The sequence below is a fragment of the Urocampus carinirostris genome, chromosome 11 (assembly GCF_059441175.1).
Source record: "Urocampus carinirostris isolate Australia breed hairy pipefish chromosome 11, RoL_Ucar_1.0, whole genome shotgun sequence".
Classification (NCBI taxonomy): domain Eukaryota; kingdom Metazoa; phylum Chordata; class Actinopteri; order Syngnathiformes; family Syngnathidae; genus Urocampus; species Urocampus carinirostris.
Window position 1 is genome coordinate 25870124 of NC_142359.1, and position 23593 is coordinate 25893716.

The window sequence follows — 23593 nt, forward strand, 5'->3', positions numbered from 1 at the left end:
GACGTCATCAACTCGCACTTTATAAATTGAGATTTCCGGGTTGCCAATTATTTTGAATTAAAATATAAAAGGACATAGAATTCTCTTCACGTGTTTCTAGTTACCTGTTTAATACGTACATTTCAAAATTCAAAATAGTTTCAAACCATTGAAGAGCAATTTACTTTAACTCTATCTTCCGTTGGAGGAATCTCCCACACTAAACTGTGGAAATTTGGAGGCCTGCCTCATTGAGATAAAAGAGTGGATGTCACTCAATTTCTTGCGTCTTAACTCTGAAAAGACCGAGATGTTAGTCATTGGTCCATCTAAATGCCGTGACTTATTCTCAAAAACTGCTGTGAACATTGACAAATGTCACATCACACAGAGTGACTCAGTTAAAGATTTAGGTGTCACATTTGACCCCGATCTGTCCTTTAAAACACATGTGAAGAAAATTACTAGAACCGCTTTCTTCCATCTTCGTAACGTTGCTAAAATCCGTTCAATACTGTCTCAGTCGGATGCAGAAATTATAATTCATGCGTTTATTACCTCCCGTCTCGATTACTGTGATGCACTACTCTCTGGTCTCCCGAAGTCTAGAATCAAGTCTCTTCAGCTGGTACAAATGCCGCAGCGAGGCTTTTAACTAGGACAAAAAAGTACAATCATGTAATATAAATGCAGCTCATAGATCATAATGACAATTTTGTGGCAGAAAGTTGTGTCCCGGGGACACACCTTGATTTGAGACTTTTTTTTTTTCAAGATGGCGGCGCGTCTAGACGCAGCGGCTTCACGTGTCTGTCCAGTAAATCTTTTTAACCTGTGAAGCCCTTTGAGACTCTTTGTGATTAAGGGCTATACAAATAAAAATGACTTGACTTGACTTGACTAACACGGATTTTGGCTAACCTGCATTGGCTCCCAGTTAGCCTTAGATGTGATTTCAGTATTATACAAAATCATACATGGACTTGCTCCCTCTTATCTTTCAGATCTGATTCGCCCCTATGTCCCGGTCCGAAGCTTACGATCTGAGAGTGCCGGTCTTCTGGTGATCCGCTGTGTTCCGCTGGTCCGAGAGTGTTCTTCATTCAGGCCCCGGTGCTGTGGAATGCTCTTCCCCCTGAGATCCGATCTGAGACCTCAGTGGAAATGTTTAAATCTAAGCTTAACACTCACTTCTACTCCATAGCATATGAATAACCTACTCTTCTCATCGGCTGAAAAATAGTCTGTGTAATATAATGTAATAATCTGTGAAGCCCTTTGAGACTCTTCGTGATTTAGGGCTACATAAATAAAAATGACTTGACTCTCTTGAAGACATCGTCTAGTCCAGGGGTAGGGAACCTATGGCTCGGGAGCCATATATGGCTCTTTTCATGAGTACATATGTCTCCGAAATAAAATGTAACTATTGCACGTCTCTCTGTGGCGTTCCAAAGTCAAGTGATTCCATCCCGATTTTGGTCCATATAAAGCCGAAGCAACTTAATGCAGAAATTTGATAAGAAACCATTTAAACCGATAAATAAAAACACTGGCAAACGACTTTGATTGGGTGAGCAGTACAGGCGGGTGGATCCCTGCACACAGCGCAAGGCACTTCTTTCTCTCTCTCTCTCTCTCTCTCTCTCTCTCTCTCTCTCTCTCTCTCTCTCTCTCTCTCTCTCTCTCTCTCTCTCTCTCTCTCTCTCTCTCTTTCTCTCTCTTTCTCTCTCTCTCTCGCTCAGTGCAGTCTACACCGAAAGTGGATATTATCGTTTGCAGTAATTTGTGACATTTTTACAAAAGAACTTGCATTCACATTGTTTTGAAACCGTTATTAAGGACATGGAAAATAATTGTTTTAACACTCTTAACTTAAGGTGGAAAACAATTTGTAAATGTCATATTTACATTGATTTGGAAAGCAAGATTTGGCATTATTATCATAAATTTGATAAAATCATCAAATGACACACAGTGAAATAAAATGTGCTGAAGTAACATTTTTTGCTATTATGGTTCTTTGGGTCAAAAAAGTTCCTGACCCCTGGCCTTCACTATCTCCAGCCCATTAAGAAAGTTTGATGCAGATGACTAAATGGTCGGACCGTTTTTTTTTTCCAGAAACTTTTTACCACGGAGGGGGACCTCCTGAAGCGCATCACCCAAAACAAGTTAAACCTCACTTTATTTATCTTTGTAGAGCATATTACTTAATAAATTGCTCATTTTTTATTACAAAACAATTCAGGTTACTTATACAAGTCTTAAACCTACCTCTATAAACCTTAAACGTATAAAATATGGCAGTTGAGCAAGTTATGATTTTAAGGGTTATTGATCTTTTTCGTTATTCATTATCCATTATCAGTTATCAGTCAGTTCGTAATGTGCTACAAAGCCTCTTACTCTCAGCCAAAAGGCCAAGCTAAGGTTCTAGCCTTAAAGCCTTGCTGCGATCATTTCGAATGCATCATTCCCGGACGTAATGCAATACCGGGCCGGTACGTGGAGTGTACAGGGTTTTTTTTTTTTTTTGGTTTGAATAAATTTATTGACACTAATAATTCGCCCAAGGGATTTCGGCAAGAGAGACAAGACTCAATTTAGCGATAGGTACTGAGGCCTTCACTTACCCTGGGAGAGTTGGCTACTCGCCTATTTTTGACGAGTCCTGCCATGGCCGGGCATTATACCGGCGCGCGGAGACACAACTGCGTACAATTCTGGCTCAAAGATGTTGTGGATATTTCGGAGGGTATGTCAAGGCTGGATTTTATTAGCAAATTTATTGAAAAGCTTTTGAAGTTTAAAAAGGAGGAGATACATGCTGTCATAAAAATGCCTTCTGGCAAGGGCTTTGATGTAAGTTTTGAAACTGTGGCTCTTTATTTTTGGAATCGCTTTGAGGGAGTGAGGCCCCAGTTTTCTGGATTTACGGTGGAGAAGCTGACTGATAACGCCAACAAGATTGTAATTGTCAGAATGTTTAGCGAGATGGTGAGTGCTGATGACGTCTGCTATTGGTTGAGTAGATACTGCTCAGTAAAAGGCCAGGCTATGAAGGTGAGGGATGAGAAAGGCTATTGGACCGGTGCCTGGAGGGTACCCATCCAACAATGGCAAGATCCTCAGGGCTTTCAGGGATTGAAACACCTCCCCTCGACTATATCCCTGGGGGAAAACCGTGGCTTTATCCACTATCAAGGACAACCGAAACTCTGTCGCAAATGTGGTGAGCATGGGCATCTGGCTGAGGTATGTGATCAAATCTTTTGTGGAAAGTGCAGGACAATTGGACATTCCTTTGAGGAATGCACCAATAGCAGAAAATGCAACCTCTGTGGAGAAACGAACCACCTCTATAGAAACTGCCCAAAATCTTTTGCTAACAAATTGAAAGCTAGGAAAGCAGTTAACAAAGACAACAAAGACAATGAAATGAATACATGTAACAAAGACAATGTAATGAATAAAGATAACAAAGACAATGAAATAAATAAAGTTATGGAAATAACAAATGACAATGAACAAGAAACTAATAAGGTTATGGAAATACCTAATGAAGATGAACAAGAAATGAATAAAGTTATGGAAATACCCAATGTAGATGATCAAGAAATGCACAAAGAAAATAGACATGACAAACAAACTGAAAATACAGATGTTCTTACCAAAACCCCTGGAGGAGGGACCAAAAAATCAAATTTGAATCAGGAAGGACCTGGAAATTCAAATTCGATTTTTCATATAATACCTGAATTTGGACAAGACAAACAAATAGAAAAGGCAACTGCCAATCCAAAAACACATATCAATCAGGAAGGGCCTGGGACAGAGTCCAAATTAGCAAATTTGTTTGCTACGCCACTGCTGGAATTTGGAGATGACAAACAAATCGAAAAGGCGAACAACTCTCCAAAAACCCATAAAGGCACTAGAAAAAGGGGTAAAAGTAAGACAAAATTGGGGGTGGTGAAAACACCGGAAACAAAGACGAGAGATTTAGAGGAAAGCCAATTGCCGAAGAAAAATCCCACAAGGGAAACTGTATGAAGTTGAGCCGGAGGAAGTCGGGGAGGGAAAAAATCTGACCATTTGTGGGCAGGGAAGTAAGAGACCTCTCCATAGGTCCTCTGGCTCACCCCCTAACCCAGAAAAAAGGGGAAGACCTGGAAACACAGACAGAGAGTCAGAGGATTCCAGAGTTTTAACCGATGAGTCTCCAAATGAGGTACTGCTCTTAAGTGATGTGTCCGACACAGATGACACTCTCGATGATCACCAAAGAATGGACTCGGATCCCCCGGTTTTGTCTAAGTAGTTTAAATACTTTAACAACAATTATGAACATTACATTCTCTACTATCAATGTGAGAAGTGTGAGATCAAAGGTTAAGGCTCACAGCGTATTATCGTTCTTAAAAACTATCAGAACGGATGTGTTTTTGCTACAAGAATGCTGCATCCCTTTTCAAAAAAATTATAAACAGTGGGAAGAGATTTGGCCATATCCGTCATTATGGAGTGGCTCGAATGAAAACCTTAACGATGGAGTAGCCATTTTAATAAACAACCCTCAACTCATCATAAAGGGGAGTACTGTGATGAGAGACGGACGCGCAATCTTAGCAAGACTTTCTTATATAGGGAATGATTTTAACCTCATTAACATATACGGCCATACCGACAGACAACTCAGGTACGAACTCTTAGAGAACATCCAGTCGCATATGCTAGGCCATCAACTACTAATCGTGGGAGGAGATTTTAATTGCATCCTAAGTAGGAAGGATAGAAAGAGGACCGATGAGGAGTTTAAAGTAGATAAAACATCAACTTTATTACAAGACATGTGCCGGACATTTAAACTGGTGGACTGTTTCAAATCCATACATCCAGGTGAGGAGGGCTTCAACTGGTTCAGTAGTGACAATGCCAGAGCCTCTCGAATAGACTACATATTTACAAGGGGTTTAGCACTGAGTGATGCAAGATTAATTCCTGTTTTTTTTTTCGGATCACTTGCTGCTGTCCTGCTCTCTCTCGTTTCCTTCAGGTATGAATGTTGGGAAGGGTCTGTGGAAGTTAAACTGCTCCCTGCTGGAGGATGAGGCTCTAGCCACAAAATATAGGGAGCTGTACAAAGACTGGCAGACCCTTCAAGACTCGTACGATTCACGAGCACAATGGTGGGAAATGACAAAGAAACGAACACAGACTTTTTTTAAAAATGCAGGGAAAAACAAGAAACTTAAAGAGATGAAACGCATGTCGGGACTACAAATAAGACTCCAACGCTATTTCGTCCTAACAGAAAAGGGGATGGACTTTTATGATTAAATCAAAGAGACCAAACAGGAACTAAACACTTTGGCGGAAATAAAGAGCAAAGGGGAAAAATGTACACGCTACTTTTTAAAAAAAATTATGAGCAAAAGTGAGGGGCTTTTTAGACTTCAAAACGAAAACGGGCAAATAACAAAGAAAAGTAGTGAAATAACCAAATTAGTCGAAGACTACTACAAAAAGTTATATGAAAAGAAAGAAACACATGAGAATGAAATGGGGCATGTATTAGATCATATTTCAAGATCAGTGCGTCAAGACCCCTTTTTAACATCGGACTTTACCCAAGACCAACTGAATGGTTGCATAAAGACTATGAAAAAAGGCAAATCTCCCGGGGAGGACGGGCTTAACCTCGAATTTTACCAGACTTTTTGGGATATTTTAGCACCAGATCTGATTACTGTTTTTAACGAATTTTCCAGTCGAGACAACATGCCAGACAGTTTCAGAATAGGGATAGTTACTCTATTGCACAAAAAAGGAGACAAAACTGACTTAAAAAACTGGCGTCCCATAACGCTTTTAAACGTGGATTGTAAAATTTTCAGCAAGCTTCTAGCAACACGAATGTCTGTAGTCTTGGGAGACTTGGTTGATCCGGATCAAACCTGTGCTATCGTGGGAAGGAAGATCAGCGACAGTCTCATGCTGATCCGTGACACCATTTGTTAGGGGCCGGTCACACAGACATTTGCGGCTGAATGACGGCTAAAATTTTGGGATTTTTTTTCGCCCGTGTTTGCCCGCAATGGAAAATGCGCAAAAATGGCCAACCCGCTTTTGACCTGTGGTGTGGCCGGAAAAAAGACGCCGGCGACTGTTCCGCTTCCTCTCATCGCGTCATTTGCGCGTCATTTCCGTGTTTAGACCACGTGTATGAAAACTGCCGTGCCGGTGATGTGCCCAAATCCGACTCCTACGCAACAACCAAACCGCCCCATCCCCTCGCGTGACTTTTTCTTTCATGTTAACAAACACATTTTGTAAAATAAGATCGCAATTTTTTGTTTAAATGAACGCGTTATATAGACTAGGATCTCCCAATTGTTATAATTAGCTCAATTTATAGTTTTAATGAGCGTTTTTTATAGAATACGATCGCTTTCGTTGGGAGCGCAGGAGAATGCGCGTTCACGCGAGGGGGGGAGGATCTACCGTCAATTTACTTTCACAACAATAACAATGACGGAACGGTTTAATCTGTATTACATTTCCAACAAATGCAAGGTGAAATGGTTTTGATAGTATATTCGCCATTACATTCCTTAAATGTGAGATTGGACGAGGTAAATGTGGTTATAGTGGCGGGGGAACGCTAATCTTGGAACCTGGCTGGAGAATATCATGATAGACCAAATCACAGTCCCGTGAAGAGCAATATATCAAACTGTGGCATCCCTTTTATTTTATTATAGAGATAAGAAATGTCAAGATATAAAAAGTGGCTTAAGCCGAAGTTGTTACGTCGACGGAGGTGGGTGGGGTGTAGGGATTTTGAGTCTATCTGCTTTAATCATTACTCATCATCAATCAAAATCATAATGTGTATTGAGGCTTAATAGCTGGGATTCGTAAACTCAGCCAAAAGGCCAAGTTGAGGTCCCAACTCTAAGGCCTTGCTTCGACTATCATGGGTTCACCGAATGATTTATTCGAAATGAAGAGAAACTACGCTGACGGGGATCCATGTTCACCCCTTTGACTTCACGAGCACGCTCAGCATTTGCGCTGTTTATATGCAGAGAAAGGCGTTTGACTGTCACATGCGTAACACGCTAACTTCACGTAATAACACCGCGATACAGGCACAGAACATGCTATTACCATGCTCCACCCACGATTACCCGCTGAAATTTCCCGTCCTACCCAAGTGTAACTGCGCCCTGGCCGCGACCCTAGCACGTCATTTCTGCGTCATTAACTCGTGTTGACCACGTGTGCGGCACGCGTTTTAAACACGTGCTCAAACTTTTGAGCTGCTCAAAAGTTTTGAACGCGCCCAACCACGTGAAAATTTGCGACCGCGAGTAAAGCACAGCTCTATCTCGTCTATATTGCGGGCTCAAAACGTCCAACATCGCCCCAGAGGCATCTGCTTCACAACTAAGAATTAATGGCCGTATTTAAGCCTCACTACGCTCGTCAAAGGAGGTGTACCCGCTCTCCGAAGAACTGAGCATGGCAAATATAATTTGCGCTGCCACCCGCGCGTGAATTCCCGAACTCAAGTTAATCATTGACTCAATGGCCATTGTTTCAATGGCGAGCCCAATAACGTCCGCCTCAAAGGTACAGTCACACAGGTATTTGCGGCTGAATAACGGCTAAAATTTTGGGATTTTTTTTTCGCCCGTGTTTGCCCGCAACGGAAAATGCGCAAAAATGGCCAACCCGCTTTTGACCTGTGGTATGGCCGGAAAAAAGACGCCGGCGACTGTTCCGCTTCCTCTCATCGCGTCATTTGCGCGTCATTTCCGTGTTTAGACCACGTGTATGAAAACTGCCGAGCCGATGATGTGCCCAAATCCGACTCCTACGCAACAACCAAACCGCCCCACCCCCTCGCGTGACTTTTTCTTCCATGTTAACAAACGCATTTTGTAAAACAAGATCGCAATTTTTTGTTTAAATAAACGCGTTATATAGACTAGGATCTCCCAATTATTATAATTAGCTCGCTTTCTAGTTTTATTAAGCGTTTTATATAGAGTACAATCCGCTTTCGTTGGGAGCGCAGGAGAATGCGCGTTGACAAAACGGTTTATTCTGCATTACATTTCCAACAAAAGCAAGATGAAGAGGTTTTGATTGTCTATTCGCCATTACATTCCTTAAATGTGAGTTTGGACGATGTACACGTGGTTGTATTAGCGGGGGGACGATAACCTGGGAATCGGGCTGTAGAAGAACAATATAGAACAAACCACAGACTCATGTTGACGGAGGGGGGTGGAGTTTAGGGATTTTGAGTCCATCTTCTTTATTCACCATTCATTGTCGACCAGTTTCATTATGTGTAATAAGGCTTAATAGCTAGGATTCCTATTCTCAGCCAAAAGGCCAAGTTAAGGTCCTAGCTTGGAAGCCTTGCTGCGACTGTGACGGATGCACCGAATGATTTATTCGAAATGAAGAGAAACTACGCTGACGGGGATCCATGTTCACCCCTTTGACGTCACGAGCACGTTCGGCATTTGCGCTGTTTATACGCAGAGAAAGGTGTTTGACTGTCACATGCGTAACACGCTAATTTCACGTAATAACACCGCGATACAGGCACAGAACATGCTATTACCATGCTCCACCCACGATTACCCGCTGAAATTTCCCGTCCTACCCAAGTGTAACTGCGCCCTGGCCGCGACCATAGCACGTCATTTCTGTTGTCATTAACTCGTGTTGACTACGTGTGCGGCACGCGTTTTTAACACGTGCTCAAACTTTTGAGCTGCTCAAAAGTTTTGAACGCGCCCAAGCACGTGAAAATTTGCGACCGCGAGTAAAGCACAGCTCTATCTTGTCTATATTGCGGGCTCTAAACAGCCTACAGCGCCCCAGCGGCATCTGCTTCACGACCAGGACTTTCTGGGTTACGGTGCATTCGCAATGATCACATCAAGGCTTTGGGGCTAGGACCTTAGCTTGACCTATTGACTGAGGGCAAGTGTCCCGGCTCCTAGGTTTTGTAGCGTACTATGAACTGACCGCTAACGGATAATGGACAATGAATAGCGAAGATAGATCAATAACCCTTAAAAACCCCAAAACACCCCACCTGCGCTCTGAAGCTTTGAGCATGGCAAAAGTGTTTCGCGCTGCCACCCGCGCGTCAATTCTCGAACTCGAGTTAAGCACAGCTTTATAACGTTTCAATGGCGAGCTCAATACGTCCAATAGCGTCCGCCTCAAAGGCAGAAATTTCTGGCCATCATTCAACCGCAAATGTCTGTGTGACCGGCCCCTTACCTTAGCCTTTTGGCTGAGAGTAAGAGTCCCGGCTCCTAGTCTTTGTAGCGTATAACGAACTGACTGATAACTGATAATGGATAATGAATAACGAAAAAGATCAATAACTCTTAAAAAGGCCTTTTCTGACTCAAATCGCTCGTATTGAAACTGTTATGCACGCTACCATAAAGCTGATTATGCTGAAACGAAGTGTCAAATCATCAACAGATAAACGGGACACGAACGTGTATGATTTCTCAAACGAAGACGTAACACGTCGATAATTGTATTTTGTGTTTGACTTGAATAAACAGATCATCGTGTGCCTAATATTGTCACAGCAACGGTGTCATTTTTTTCTAGTACAAATGATCCGACGTCAACCTAACACTGTAAACAATGCTGGTGGGAGGGACCATCCTGGCTGCTTGGCTGCTGCCGAGAAATGTACCCCCCCCCCAATCTGTCTTTGGCTATGAAGTTCACAGGGCCATGAAATTTACCCTGATTACTCGTGGTGGGCCCATGTCCTCACGGTGAAAAGCACAGCTAGCTGGATGCAACTGAACCTGTTTTAGGGGGGGGTGGCTAGGTGTAGCTGGCTTTTACCGCTGCTTCACTGACTTTTCGGCTCTGGATGAAAGTTGACTGCTGTTTCCTCAGACCCGCCAGCAATTCGTTAATCTTATCTCTTCTCAGTTGTCCTTGCAAGCCGTCATATTTTTCGCTGTGATGAGTCTCGTAGTGGCGTCGAATATTATATTCCTTCAATACCGAAACTTGTTGCAAACACACCAAGCACAAAGGTTTTCCGTGCATCTCTGCAAATAAATAGGAGGTGGTCCATTTTTCTTTGAAAATTCTACACTCCTTATCTACTTTTCTCCGTTTGGATAACGACATTTTGGCTAATTAGGGTGTAGCAGAGAGGTAGAGACCAAGGTATTAACAACGTCGTAACAAGCAGCAGATGGCGCATTGATATCGTCTGCGGTTTTCAGTCTGTCTCAGGGATGCGGCCTTTTCTTCTATTCTGATGGAAAGAGTGCGCCCCTTAGCGGATAATCTATGAATTGCAGCGAATTAAAAATATTAATTCCATGTCTTTTATGCATTTTTTCCACTTTCAAATTATCCTGCGGGCCTGATCGAACCTCCTTGGGGGCCGGTTCCGGCCCGCGGGCCGTATGTTTGACACCCCTCTACACTGTAGAGAGAATCCACTCTTTCAAATTCCTGGGTGTGCAAATCTCTGATGACCTCTCCTGGTCTGCAAACACCAGAGCGGTGGTAGGGAAGGCCCGGCAGCGACTCCATTTCCTGAGAGTGCTCAGGAAAAAATCATCTAAAACAGCAGCTGCTGGTGTCCTTTAACAAAGCCAAAGTGGAGAGCATTCTAACATACAATCGGAAAACCGATTTTCTACATACACAAGCCGCACCTGTATATTAGCCGCATGCGCCCACATTGTATGACAGTGTGGCATGCTGGGTGCACGGCAGTAGACAGGAAAACGCTTCAGAGGGTCACCAACACAGCCCAGAAAATCATTGGTTGCTCTCTACCCAGTCTGCAGGACATTGCCTGCTCTCGCTACCTCAGCAGAGCAGAAAACATCATCAAAGACTTTTCTCACCCCGGCCACCACCTCTTCGACCTGCTGCCTTCCGGCAAGCGCTACAGGTCACACAAAAAAAAAAAAAAAAACTCAGGGACAGTTTCTTCCCCGGAGCCATTACTACCCTTAACACACACCGCACAACAAACTCAAACTCTTGCAAACACACTACCTCATACAGATGTAAAATTGTAAGTGGTTGGCGGCGCCCTCTGTTGGCTGCGGCTGCATCGGCTCGCTACAACGGGTCAGGTGTAATCGACATTTCGTTCTGTGTACATTGCTACACAGAATGACAATACAAGGAAATTATTATTATTATTCATGCCTGTGCTCACTTTGCACAATGTTGACTATTTTTGCACTTAACGCATATTGCACTAATACGATCCCAAAACTGTATGTAACATCCTACATGCCCACATTTCTTGTGTAAATATTGTGTAAATTATAACCTTATCTTCTTTGTTCCTTTATCTTCTTTGTTTTCTTTTATCCTCATTGTTAAATGTGATACTGGAGTGCCACGCCCAATTTTGTTGTCACAATATGTTCAACCCATTTTTCAACAATAACAATAAAGGTATATATATATATATATATATATATATATATATATATATATATATATATATATATATATATATATATATATACATATACATATATATATATATACATATATATGGAGAGAGAGAGAGAGAGAGATAAATATTTATGTGTGTATCCTGTCCTGTGTCCTTGCGAGATCATGTGACCGACATTGAGTTTTTAAGACAGACTGAGACAGCTGATGGGCCTGCGTGACGTCACATGACATTACACAGTACACTGAAAAGCCGTTGCACTAATGGACGCGGACGAGATGTTTCATTCCAGGTTGGAAAATCAGTTTAATTATTCTTTACTTAACTTTTTTGTTACTTTTTATTTCACTAAAGTTAAATTGTTCATACAATAGTTTGTAATTTTTTATTTTGTTGAGCAGTGTGAGTGTGTGTGTGTGTGTGTGCGTGTGTATATGTGTGTGTGCGTGCGTGTACGCGTGCGCGCGTGTGCATGTGCATCATCACTTTTCTCCGAATAAATTAACAAAATACCTCACTGTTACTAATATCTACATTCTACATTTAATAAAATTGATGTGTGTGAATAGGTTTTCGTTAACTAACTTTTTGACGGTGAGTGCATGCGCAAGTTATTTTGAGCGCGCACAGCTGTTGTCTGTGCGCCCCTGTGAAAAAAAAATTGCTCCACAAAATTATTTATTTTTCTATACTGTACATTTATATTTATACTTGTGGTTCGTTAATTACTTTGGACCAAAGAGACACAACACAAAGAAACGGATCTCCATAATCTGAATAGTAAATAACATTTTAGAAAATGATTTATTTACAGAAAAGGAATTTGAGTGAACATAAACAGAAGACGTTTACGAGGGTCTTCAGAAGCCAAATGAAAAGTGCTATATAAATGCAGACCATTTACCATTTTTCCAAATACATTAAAGCAACGCTAGAGTAGGCTCCACTACAGGTAAATGTTGAAACCGAAAATCTAATTCAACAAAACATAGATAGATAGATAGATAGATAGATAGATAGATAGATAGATAGATAGATAGATAGATAGATAGATAGATAGATAGATAGATAGATAGATAGATAGATAGATAGATAGATAGATAGATAGATAGATAGATAGATAGATAGATAGATAGATAGAGGCAATTTCGGGCCTGAAATGTCAGTCATACGGTCGGGTCGGGTCCGGTCCTGCTTTTTTTTTTTTTTTTTTTTTTTTTTTTTTTAATTAATTAATAATTATAAATATATGTTCATTAAAAATATATACTTAAACTATGTATGGATACTAGACCAAGGAATACTTGTTATAAAATAAATAATTTGGATAAAACGGAGAAGGAGCTGTAATTGCTATTTAACGGAGCCAGAGCATGCTCTGTGCACGTGACGTGAATGCTGTCCTCTTAATAATCTTCCCCTCCGCAAATTCGCATGATTTTGGCCTGGTATCCCCGATATGGAGTCGGACCAACAAGAAGTGAAGGGTGAACTAAAGAGATGAGAACTGACAAGGAAAACACACTCTGGTAAGAGTGAAGTGTGGAGCACTTTCAAATTGATAGTCGAAAATGATACAGAGACTTGCGTTGGCTTCGCTGAGTGTCAATTTGACACTCAGCGAAGCCAACGCTAGAATCTTAAGGACGTACCGCTGCTGTGGATTATGGCCCAATGATCAAGTCGTCAAAATGATGGACGCCCTTAAATGTTTATGCCGCCTCGAAAAAAAACCCGTCAAAGACAGATTGTCGCTTAATCTAACATCTGCAGTGCAGACACAGAAATATAAAAGATGTAACAGTTTTATTTAACTTAGGCCTAGATGTTGTAACAAAAGTCAGAGTTTAATTTGTTATCATAAATCACCCCTCCTTATAAATAAAATATTGTAGTGGGTTGTACATAATTCACCCACGGAACCATTGTTTAGTTAGCGAGTTCCTAGGGGGACTCTTAATTCGGCCGGTTCTAGCGACTCCCGTGTTTGTTTTGTTATTGCAAGTTTACATGTCATTAAAGCAGCTCCCGTCGAAAAAAAAAAAGAAATATTTTTTTTTTCCATGTAATTTCGGGCTCCTTTCGGGCCGGGCCAGCAAATCCAGTTAATTAGTCGGGCTCGGTCTGGGTCGGGTTTAATACCCCTTGGGCCTGCGTCGGGCTCGGGTGCTTTTTTTTTGGCCCGATCTTACCTCTAATACTTTATTCATCCCCACAGGGAAATTCACATTTCCAGGAGCATCCCTGAGCTGAGAACAATACAATAATAAAGCAAAAAAAATACAATATACAAATACCCAATGTGACGTGCAAATGCCCACTGTAGCGTGTTGTATAGAATATCTAAATAGTGCTACACAGAATAGATATCGCAATAAAATTCGGTAATATGCAATGTAGGGGGTGTGGTTTAATGTGGGCTTTTACTCTGCCAGGTAGAGTTAAAGAGCCTCATGGCATGAGGAAGAAAAGATCTCTTCAGTCTGTCCGTAGTACAAGACAGTGACAGCAGTCTGTCGCTGAAACTTCTCTTCTGTCTGGAGATAATGCTGTGTAGTGGATGCGATGGATTGTCCATGATTGACCGCAGCTTTTCCAGTGCCTGTCGCTCAGCTACTGTTGTCAGGCTGTCCAGCTCTGTGCCCACAACAGAGCTCGCTTTCCTCGCTAGTTTATTGAGACGAAAGGCATCCTTCTTCTTGACGCTGCCTCCCCAACACGCTGTCGCATAGAAGAGGGCGCTTGCCACAACTTTCTCATAGAATATTTTCAGGAGCTTTTTGCAGATTTTGAAGGAGGCCATCCTTCTGAGGAAGTAAAGTCGGCTTTGGCCTTTCCTACATAGAGCATCTGTGTTGGTAGTCCAGTCCAGTTTGTTGTCCAGCTGCACACCCAGGTATTTGTAGGTCTGGACAAATTCTACACATTCTCCTTTGATGGTTACAGGAACCGAGTGAGTTCTAGTTTTCCTGAAGTCCACCACCATCTCCCTGGTCTTGGTGGTGTTCAGGTGCAGGTGGTTTGCATCGCTCCATCGGATAAAGTCCTGAATCAATTTCCTGTACTCCTCCTCCTGCCCATTTTTGATACATCCCACGATCGCAGTGTCATCTGCAAACTTTTGCACATGGCAGGACTCAGAGTTGTACTTAAAGTCCGATGTATACAGAGTGAATAGGAACGGAGAGAGCACGGTCCCCTGCGGAGATCCTGTGCTGCTAACCACAGTGTCTGATGTACAGCCCCCCTGTTTCACAAAAAGGGATCTGCCTGTCAGGTAGTCCATAATCCATTCTACAAGGTGTGAGCTAACTCCCATCTCTGTCAGTTTCCTACTCAGTAGCAGAGGCTGTATGGTATTGAGGGCACTGGAGAAGTCCAAAAATGTAATCCTCACAGCCCCCTTAGCCCTATCCAGGTGAGAGAGGGATCGGTGTAACATGTATACTATAGCATCCTCCACTCCCACCTTCTCCTGGTAAGCAAATTGCAGAAGGTCGATGGCGTGACGAACCTGTAGCCTCAGGTGGTGCAGGAGCAACCGCTCCATGGTTTTCATCACATGTGACGTCAGGGCGACCGGCCTGAAGTTGTTGAGTTCCTGAGGTCTTGATTTCTTTGGGACTGGGATGATGCAGGATGTTTTCCACAGCTGAGGGACCCTCCCCTGTTCAAGGCTCAGGTTGAAGATGCGCTGTAGAGGGTCTCCCAGCTCAGACACACATGCTTTCAGCACTCGGGGGGATACTCAAAACATGAAGGGATCCTTGGAATTCAAAGACATCTGAAGTGCGCTAACACAGGCTCAATGGTGCATCCCTGCTACATATGTTGAAACACTAACTAGACCTAAATTAACAACACGTGAAAATAGGAAGAACAGGATATGTTGGAACATTAACTCTAACTAAAGAAAAACATGAAAGTAAGAAAACGCATAATATGTTGGGATACTAACTAGATCTAACTAAACAAAACATGAAAGGAGAGGATGTTGGGAAAATACTCACGTGTGGATGGAACAACTACAAAATGTCATAACACAGACCAGCTGTAACAGAACAAATCATCAAAGAAGCCGACACAACTGTGAGGCAACAAGAACATGACATATAATGCAGGCACATTAACTAGCTATTAATGGACAAAACATGAAAGGAACTCACCACAGGATATGGTGCAACACAAACTTACAGAAGAAAACATGAAAGGGAGACAGCACAAGGAACATTGCCACACGAGGGCAGAACAATCACAGCAAGACTATATGACTCAGGCACACTAACTTGCTCTAACTGATCAAAATATGAAAGTAAGACTCGCTTTAAAACCCGCAAGGTTTGTGGGGGCATCAACTACCTGTAAATCTACCTGAACAAAACATAAAATAGATACGACACATGATACATTCCCACATGGTGTCATTACAACAATAGCAAGACAATGTAATATAAAGAAAGCAACCTAACTAGCTCTAATTGAAAGACATCGCTGGGTGAGTTGCAATACACCTTCATCCCAGCTGAACAAAAACATACAAGGTAAACCATGACGAACATATACAGTCATATGCAAAAGTTTGAGCACCCCTGATCATGTTCAAGATTTTCCTTTATCAATCATCGGTTGTTCAGCTCAGCAATTTTAGTTAAATATGTGAAATAGCAGACAAACAAAGTGATATCTGGGAAGTGAAATTAAGTCCATAGGATTTACAGAAAATGTACAATAACTGCTGAAACAAAAGTAGGCAGGTGCATAAATTTGGGCACCCCAACAGAAAAATTCTACCAATATTAAGTAAATCCTCCTTTTGCAGAAATAACAGCCTCTAAACGCTTCCTATAACTTCCAATGAGGATCTGGATTCTGGTTGAAGGTATTTTTGACCATTCTTCTTTCCAAAACATCTCCACTTCAGTCAGGTTTGATGGTTTCCGGGCATGGACAGCCCGCTTTAAAACACACCACAGATTTTCAATAATATTCAGGTCTGGGGACGGAAATGGTCATTCCAAAACATTGTACTTGTTCCTCTGCATGAATGCTCTAGTAGAATTTTCGTTGTTTTGTTAAAGTATCCAGCCCTGGCGCAACTTCAGGTTTGTCACTGATTCCAGAACATTGTTCGCAAGAATCTGCTGATACTGACTGGAATCCATGCGACCTTCAACTTTAACAAGATTGCCAGTAACTGCACTGGCCACACAGCGCCATAGCATGATGGAACCATTACCAAATTTTATTGTGGGTAGCAAGTGTTTGCCTTGGAATGCTGTGTTCTTCTTCCGCCATGCATACCGCCCCTTGTTATGTGCAAATACTGTAACTCAATTTTAGTTTCATCAGTCTACAGCATCTTATTCCAAAATAAAGCTGACTTGTTCATATGTCCTTTAGCATACCTCAAGCAACTCTGTTTGTGGCATGTGCACAGAAAAGGCTTCTGTCGCATTACTCTCCCATACAGCGTCTCTTTGTGCAAAGTGCGCTGTATATTTGAACAATGCGCAGTGATACCATCTGCAACAAGATCATGTTCTAGGTCTTTGGAGCTAGTCTGTGGGTTGAGTTTGATTGTTCTCACCATACTTCGCCTCTGCTCATCTGAGACTTTTCTTGGCCTGCCACCCCGGGCCTTAACTAGAACTGTGCCTGTGGCTTCCATTTCCTCACTATGTTCCTCACAGTGGAAACTGACAGCTGAAATCTCTGAGCTAGCTTTTTGTATCCTTCCTCTGAACCATGATGTTGAACAATATTTGTTGTCTGGTCATTTGACAGTTGTATTGAGGCTCCCATCATTGCCACTCCCCAGAAGATATCTTGCAACTGGCTTCCTTAAATACCCTTTCTCATGATTGGCTTCACATGTGTATGTAGGTCAAGGTTTAATGAGCTTATCAAACAAATGTTGTGTTCCAATAATTAGTGCTAAACGTATTCAAATCAATAAAACAAGGGTGCCCAAATGTATGCACCTGCCTACTTTTGTTTAGGTAATTATTGCCCACTTTCTGTAAATCCGATGAACTTCATTTCACTTCTCAGATATTACTGTGTTTGTCTGCCATATGATATCTCATCTCATCAGCTGCACCGCTTATCCCCAGTAGGGTCGCGGGGGTGCTGGAGCCCATCCCAGCAATCATCGGGCAGTGGGCAGGGGACACCCTGAACTGGTTGCCAGCCAATCGCAGGGCACACAGGGACAGACAACTCACTCGCTCAGTCACACCTAGGGACAATTTGGACCAGCCAATCCACCTGAAATGCATGTCTTTGGAATGTGGGTGGAAACCGGAGTGCCCGGAGGAAACCCACGCAAGCACGGGGAGAACATACAAACTCCGCACAGTAAGGCCAGGAGCTGGACTTGAATCCACGCAGGAGGTTCCCACAACCTCAGAACTGTGCCGCACACGCGCTAACCACTGCGTCGCCGTGCTGCCCGCTATATGATATATTTAACTGAAATTGCTGATCCGAACAACCAATGATTCATTCATCTTAACTTTCAAAACAAGTGCATAATACCACAAAAACAATAGTCTACGTTAGATGTTAATTATTTGACTCATCTGTGCAGCCTTTCTGCGGCCTTGATGAAGTTGGATCCTGAAGACGGCGGGAAGATTGTTGAGTACTTCCAGACTCACGCTTTGCTGGCCAGAGAAAAAGCTCGTAAGATCCCCGGGAAGAACGCGGTGCAGGCCCTTGCTAACCGCAGGCTAACCCATACCTGTCAACCTGTATGTTTTTGCCCTACAAAGTACGTTTAGTATGCATTTTAAGACGTGTACGACGTACAAGAAAATCTGTACGGAAAAACGCTAATTTTTCAATTATTGGTACCATCCAGTATACACCGACTATCACGAAACAGCAAATCAATCAAGTCATACGAGTTCGCCGCGGTAGCCTCTATCTCTGTATCGTTTTTTTTTTTCGTTGCATACGAAACGAGCGGCTTGATGCTACTGTGCGCATGCATCTGCCGCCTTGGATTTCATGTGGTAATGAAAGGAAGTCTGTCTCTTTTTAGAGAACCGGCTTTTTCAGCTCAACTCATTAAAGAGAGCCGGCTCTCAAACGGCTCACTTGCTTTGATGCGTTATATTACGAATCATTATTGTTGTATAAAGAAGTTAAGAAAAAAAGGAAGTATAAAAGGAGAAAATGAAAAAAAAACAGGCTTGTGATTATCCTTTTAATCAGTATATTACCAACAATAATTTAATGCAGAAAATGAATGAATAATTTGAATTAAAAAATGTATTATTCTACTTATTTTTATTTGCATGTGTTTTTTCCTTCTGCAGTGAACGTACTTCATTTTTGAACTTTTTTCATACTAACCTCATTCATGTCGAGCAATTCAGTATCTCTCAACAAAATGTTAATTAACAATATATATGATATAACGAAACACATGTACAATATAACATGTTAAACTACCGTAAATTCCGGACTATCGAGCACCTGATTATAAGCCGCACCCATCACATATCGGGGGGAAAAACGATTTTCTCCATACACAAGCCGCACCTGTATATTAGCCGCATGCGCCCACATTGAAAAAAACGCAATACAATCACGAAAATAATCCATACACACAGTACAAAAAACACAGCCGTCAAAACGATTGATAAATGATACCGGTACTTAACATTTAATGCAGACCTGCAGAGTCCGGGTCCCCGTTGAAAGTAATCCAAGGAAAAAAGTGTATATTTCCAAAGTTAAGGGTGGGATAAATATATATCCACTATTGTCGGCCACATCCACAAACACGTCTCACCTTTACTCCACTTCCTGTCAGCCCGCGTTTGCCCTGCCCCTTCTTTCTCATTTGCTCGTACAAAACATATTAGAATAAGTTTCTAAAATACATACATTACAAAATATACAGTTGCAAATACATATTATACATGGTTACACATATTTACAAAGAAAGACGGTACACTGAGAGAGTTTTCTAAGCTTTAATAATAATATTATAACTTTCATCCCAAACCGTGCCTGTGAAGGGTAGCAAGACCCTACTAGCAACACGCTCGCAACACAGTATTCAGCTCCGTTAAAAAATCATACCGTACTTGTAGTAAGCGCGATAAACCGTCCTCATCTTTCTCCTTTTAGCTGACGTCATCAAAGTCGTTTTCCTATAATCTGGGAAAGAGTCTTTGTCTTATAGACGTTGTTCCACGCTCCCCTAATCAATAACACGCTAGCATCACTATAGCAAAGTAAACTTTGCGCGCGATAGCTTTGTTTCCTTCTATATCGGACTTCCCGAAAGCGTTCAGCTTGAATTTGCGTCATGTGCCTTTCTTTTTACAATTTGCATGATGAAGATATGTCCACGCTACTTTTATTTGTGCACAAGCTTCAAAGTTGCAGTCTAAATCTTACCTCTTGTAACTGAGCGCCGCTGGCAGCCGATAGAAAAATTACATAAATTGGCCGCATCACTGAATAAACCGCAGGGTTGATAGTTTGGGAAAAAAGTAGCGGCTTATAGTCTGGAATAATACGGTACATAAACACGTTTGAAAAAATAATATGATGTAAGATTATTTTGGGGCAGCATGGCGGCGCAGCAGTTAGAGCGTGTGTGGCACGGTTCTAAGGTCTTGGGAACCTCCTGTGTGGGTTCAAATCCAGCTACCGGACTTACTGTCCAGAGTTTGTATGTTCTCCCCGTGCTTGCGTGGGTTTCTTCCAGATACTCCGGTTTCCTCCTACATTCCAAAGACATGTATTTCAGGTGGATTGGCCGGTCCAAATTGTCCCTAGGTGTGAATGAGCGAATTAGTTGTCTGTCCCTGTGTGCCCTGCGATTGGCTGGCAACAAGTTCAGGGTGTCCCCTGCCCACTGCCCGATGATTGCTGGGATGGGCTCCTGCACCCCGCGACCCTACTGAGGATAAGCGGTGCAGCTGATGAGATGGGAAGATTATTTTGTAAGGGCATGGAGCCGTGGAGGTTGACAGGTGGTCTTTACACCTCTCGCAGTATTGCAGACGTCCATGCGCGATCAGAAGAAGCTGCTGGTGGAAAACGGCAAACTGAAGAAGGACATAGAGGATCTGAGGCACGAACTCCGGGACAAGCAGCGGAGACGCATCGGTATGAGCGCGGGGTGGCCAAAAGACGAGAGGGCCGTCTTTGGGGAACCCCCGTCCACCGGAGGCCCCATCCACCCATTTGTGTCCCCACTTTTCAGGCAAAGCCCCCGCCCCGGCGAGCAAAGCCGTCCAGTCCCCCACTGAGGACAGAAGCCGCAAAGCCTCCTCATCTGGGGCACCAATAGACGTGTCCCTGCTGGACCTGAGGGTGGGACGGATTCTCAGTGTCCGCCGACATCCGGCGGCGACCAATCTGAATGTGCAAGATGTCGACGTGGGAGAGAAAAGCCCACGCTCGATCGTCAGCAAGCGCCGGCCGGGTCACAGGCAGCCGGTTCGGTTTCAGGAATTTCCGTCCCCTTAAGAGGGCGGGACTTAACTAACTTGAATTTGTTTGTCACTGGCAGCTGGTTGGCTCACTCGCTCTACTGCTCTGCAACATGAAAGCCTGCAAAGTCAAGGGCGTGGCTTCACAGGCCCGCCTCCTGCGCTGCATAGGGGCTGACGGTGCGGCCGAGCTGCTGGCCCCGCCCGAGAGTTCTGACCCGGGAGACCGTGTCACGTTCCCCGACTATCCCGGTAATTCTTCCATCCGTCTAGACACCCGAATGAAGGATTTCTACAGCCCCCGATATGATCTTGATACAATATTGTGTCATACCCCAAGAATTGTCTAATATTTTTTAACTTACGTTTTATGATTCATAGATGTTTGTGTTTTTTGTTGTTTGAAACAATTCTGTTTTTGCAGAAATATTTCTTGGAAGTAAATTTAACTCACTTTTTGCTAAAAATCCATTGCAGCTTGGTCATCCTCCAAAGGTGATTTCCTCATGTGCAGTCCCTTCTCAATGTTTCTTCATCTTCCTCATGTTGAGATTTTTGAGTTTTTCCTTGCCCTCATGTAGGTTTTAGATTAGGGGATGGTGTAAAAATAGTATGTAATTTGCAATAGTTAGTGGCCTGTGCAGCCCTTTGAGACTCCTTGTGATTGAGGACTACACAAATCAACAACTTGACTTGAGTTGACTTAAAATAAAACTATAGGCTAGTGATGGTACCTAAGTCATAACAGCTGGATAATCATACTATCTTTCCTATTTTAAGAAGTGAGCATATATTTAACTCTAGCGTTTCGCTCTCAGCTTGTGAGTTTGTATAATCTAGCATTGCCAACATGGTCTTAAAGCACAACATTAGCAACTAGTGTTGCTTTAACAGCTGACATAAGCTTTAGGGGTAGTTAGCTGCGACCAGCACAATATTAGCAACCAGCATCAGCAGCTACTTTTCATGTTATGGGAATTTTCATATTGTGTAAAATAAGACACCACCAAGTGTAAAAAAAACTTCATTCATTAAAAAAACACGTTTTGATTTGAATGATGAACTAACATATATGAGTGCATTTTTAAAATACTGGTAGGTTGTGAAATTTGTATTCATTTTACATAACATGAGGCTAATCTAGTGGGAGCTCACATTGTCAGTCATCTTGGTGCTATGGGTATCCCAGAAAAAAACAAAAACTTTGTGAAATACTGGGCAAAGACATTAGGAGAAACATTTTGCGGTTTGGACACTTTGGCTGCATATCACTAAATAATATTTTACATGGAAGCTCAATCAATAATGTATGTTCTCTGTTGAGACATCTTATGATTAAAAACCCACAAAACAAAGTGTCCCTAGCCAACCCTAGCCAAGCACACTGAACAATTTGATTGGGTGATCGGTAGGGGTGGGCGGAGCTATGCACACATGGCCCGGTTTCCTCTCATACGCACCCACTGCGCTGAAGGGAAATACATCCATCAACCTTTCACTTGTAGTTTTTGGTGCCTTTTTTTTTTTTTTTTTTTTTTTTTTTTTTTTTTTTACAAAATAACTGCTTGCAATTTGTTTCGAAACCATTATTGATGAAAAATGAAGTTCTAAATGAGCCTCAATTATTTTAAGTAACTGTAGGAGAGAGACAAATATAAAGTGGTATTTTATTTGAAAAGGGACACAGGCTTTGGCATTATTACTATATTATAAATTTGATCAAATCATCTAATGTCCCCCAGAGAAATAAAATGCACTGGGAATTAACTTTTGTATGCAGAGCGGGTGCGGCTGTTTTGCTAAATGTTGTCTTAAAATTATGGTAAAAACAAAAACAAATCTAGATATTTTGATATTATAAAAGGTTCCCTTTCCGACCCAAAGAGCCATGAGCTGAGCCATAACCCCAGCTTTATACTTGCACTGTTTTTCTTGGGTTCTCAGTAGCTCTAACACGCTTCACTAGATGCTGGTGCTCATGTCTTTTCTAGGAGAACCCGAGTGTGAATTAAAAGCCAAGCACCGGGTTTGGGACCGGGTGCAGCCCGGCCTCCGGGTGGACGCCAAGGGCGTGGCCACCTACCTAGGCAGCGCCTTCCAGGTGAGCGGCAAAGGCCTGTGCACAGCACCAACCATCACTGATGCCACCATCGGATGCACATAGACGTCGGCACCCTGTGATGTCATCACGCCGCATGTCTGGACCTTTCATACGAGTCAAACTCGGCCATCTTGGTTCAATAAAGAGGAACTGTAACTCAAATTGAAGCCTTTGGTCTCTTTCAGCAAAGTTATGTGCTATGTGCTAGAAATAACATGAAAGAAAGGTGACACAGAATATTTTAGGACACTAACTATCTCTAACTGCACAAAACATTAACTGACTAGGTCTATTTGAACAAAATATGAAATAAAAGGAGACAGGACATACATCCCTATGGACCGCCAAGATGAGACCAAATAATATAATTTTTAAACAAATCACTGACTCGAACTGAATAAACCATGAAGGAAAACGCAGGATGTGTCGTGAACTGACTACTTCTAACTTAACAAAACATGTAAGGAGGTTCTCGAGATATCCTGCGCAATTTATTTCACACGTTTTGTTCAGGTAGGACTAGTCATATACTGGGTTGTCCAACACTAA

General features: G+C 42.4%; 1 protein-coding gene across 6 annotated transcripts; it reads left to right on the forward strand.

The window, feature by feature from the left end:
• Window positions 1-2906: 2906 nt before the first annotated feature.
• LOC148356938 (aminoacyl tRNA synthase complex-interacting multifunctional protein 1-like) lies at window positions 2907-23200 on the forward strand. Of its 6 annotated transcripts, XM_088347781.1 has the most exons (7): window positions 4672-4881; window positions 11679-11777; window positions 18075-18169; window positions 20504-20617; window positions 20715-20950; window positions 21024-21195; window positions 22935-23200. In XM_088347781.1, exons 2-7 carry the CDS (start codon window positions 11749-11751, stop codon window positions 23105-23107), a joined length of 819 nt encoding a protein of 272 aa, XP_088203907.1. In that variant the 5' UTR covers window positions 4672-4881; window positions 11679-11748; the 3' UTR covers window positions 23108-23200. The 6 variants fall into 6 exon arrangements, with proteins under 6 accessions (XP_088203913.1, XP_088203911.1, XP_088203912.1 ...); XM_088347785.1 differs by lacking the exons at window positions 4672-4881; window positions 11679-11777 and adding an exon at window positions 2908-2979; XM_088347783.1 differs by lacking the exons at window positions 4672-4881; window positions 11679-11777 and adding an exon at window positions 3183-3237.
• Window positions 23201-23593: the final 393 nt, after the last annotated feature.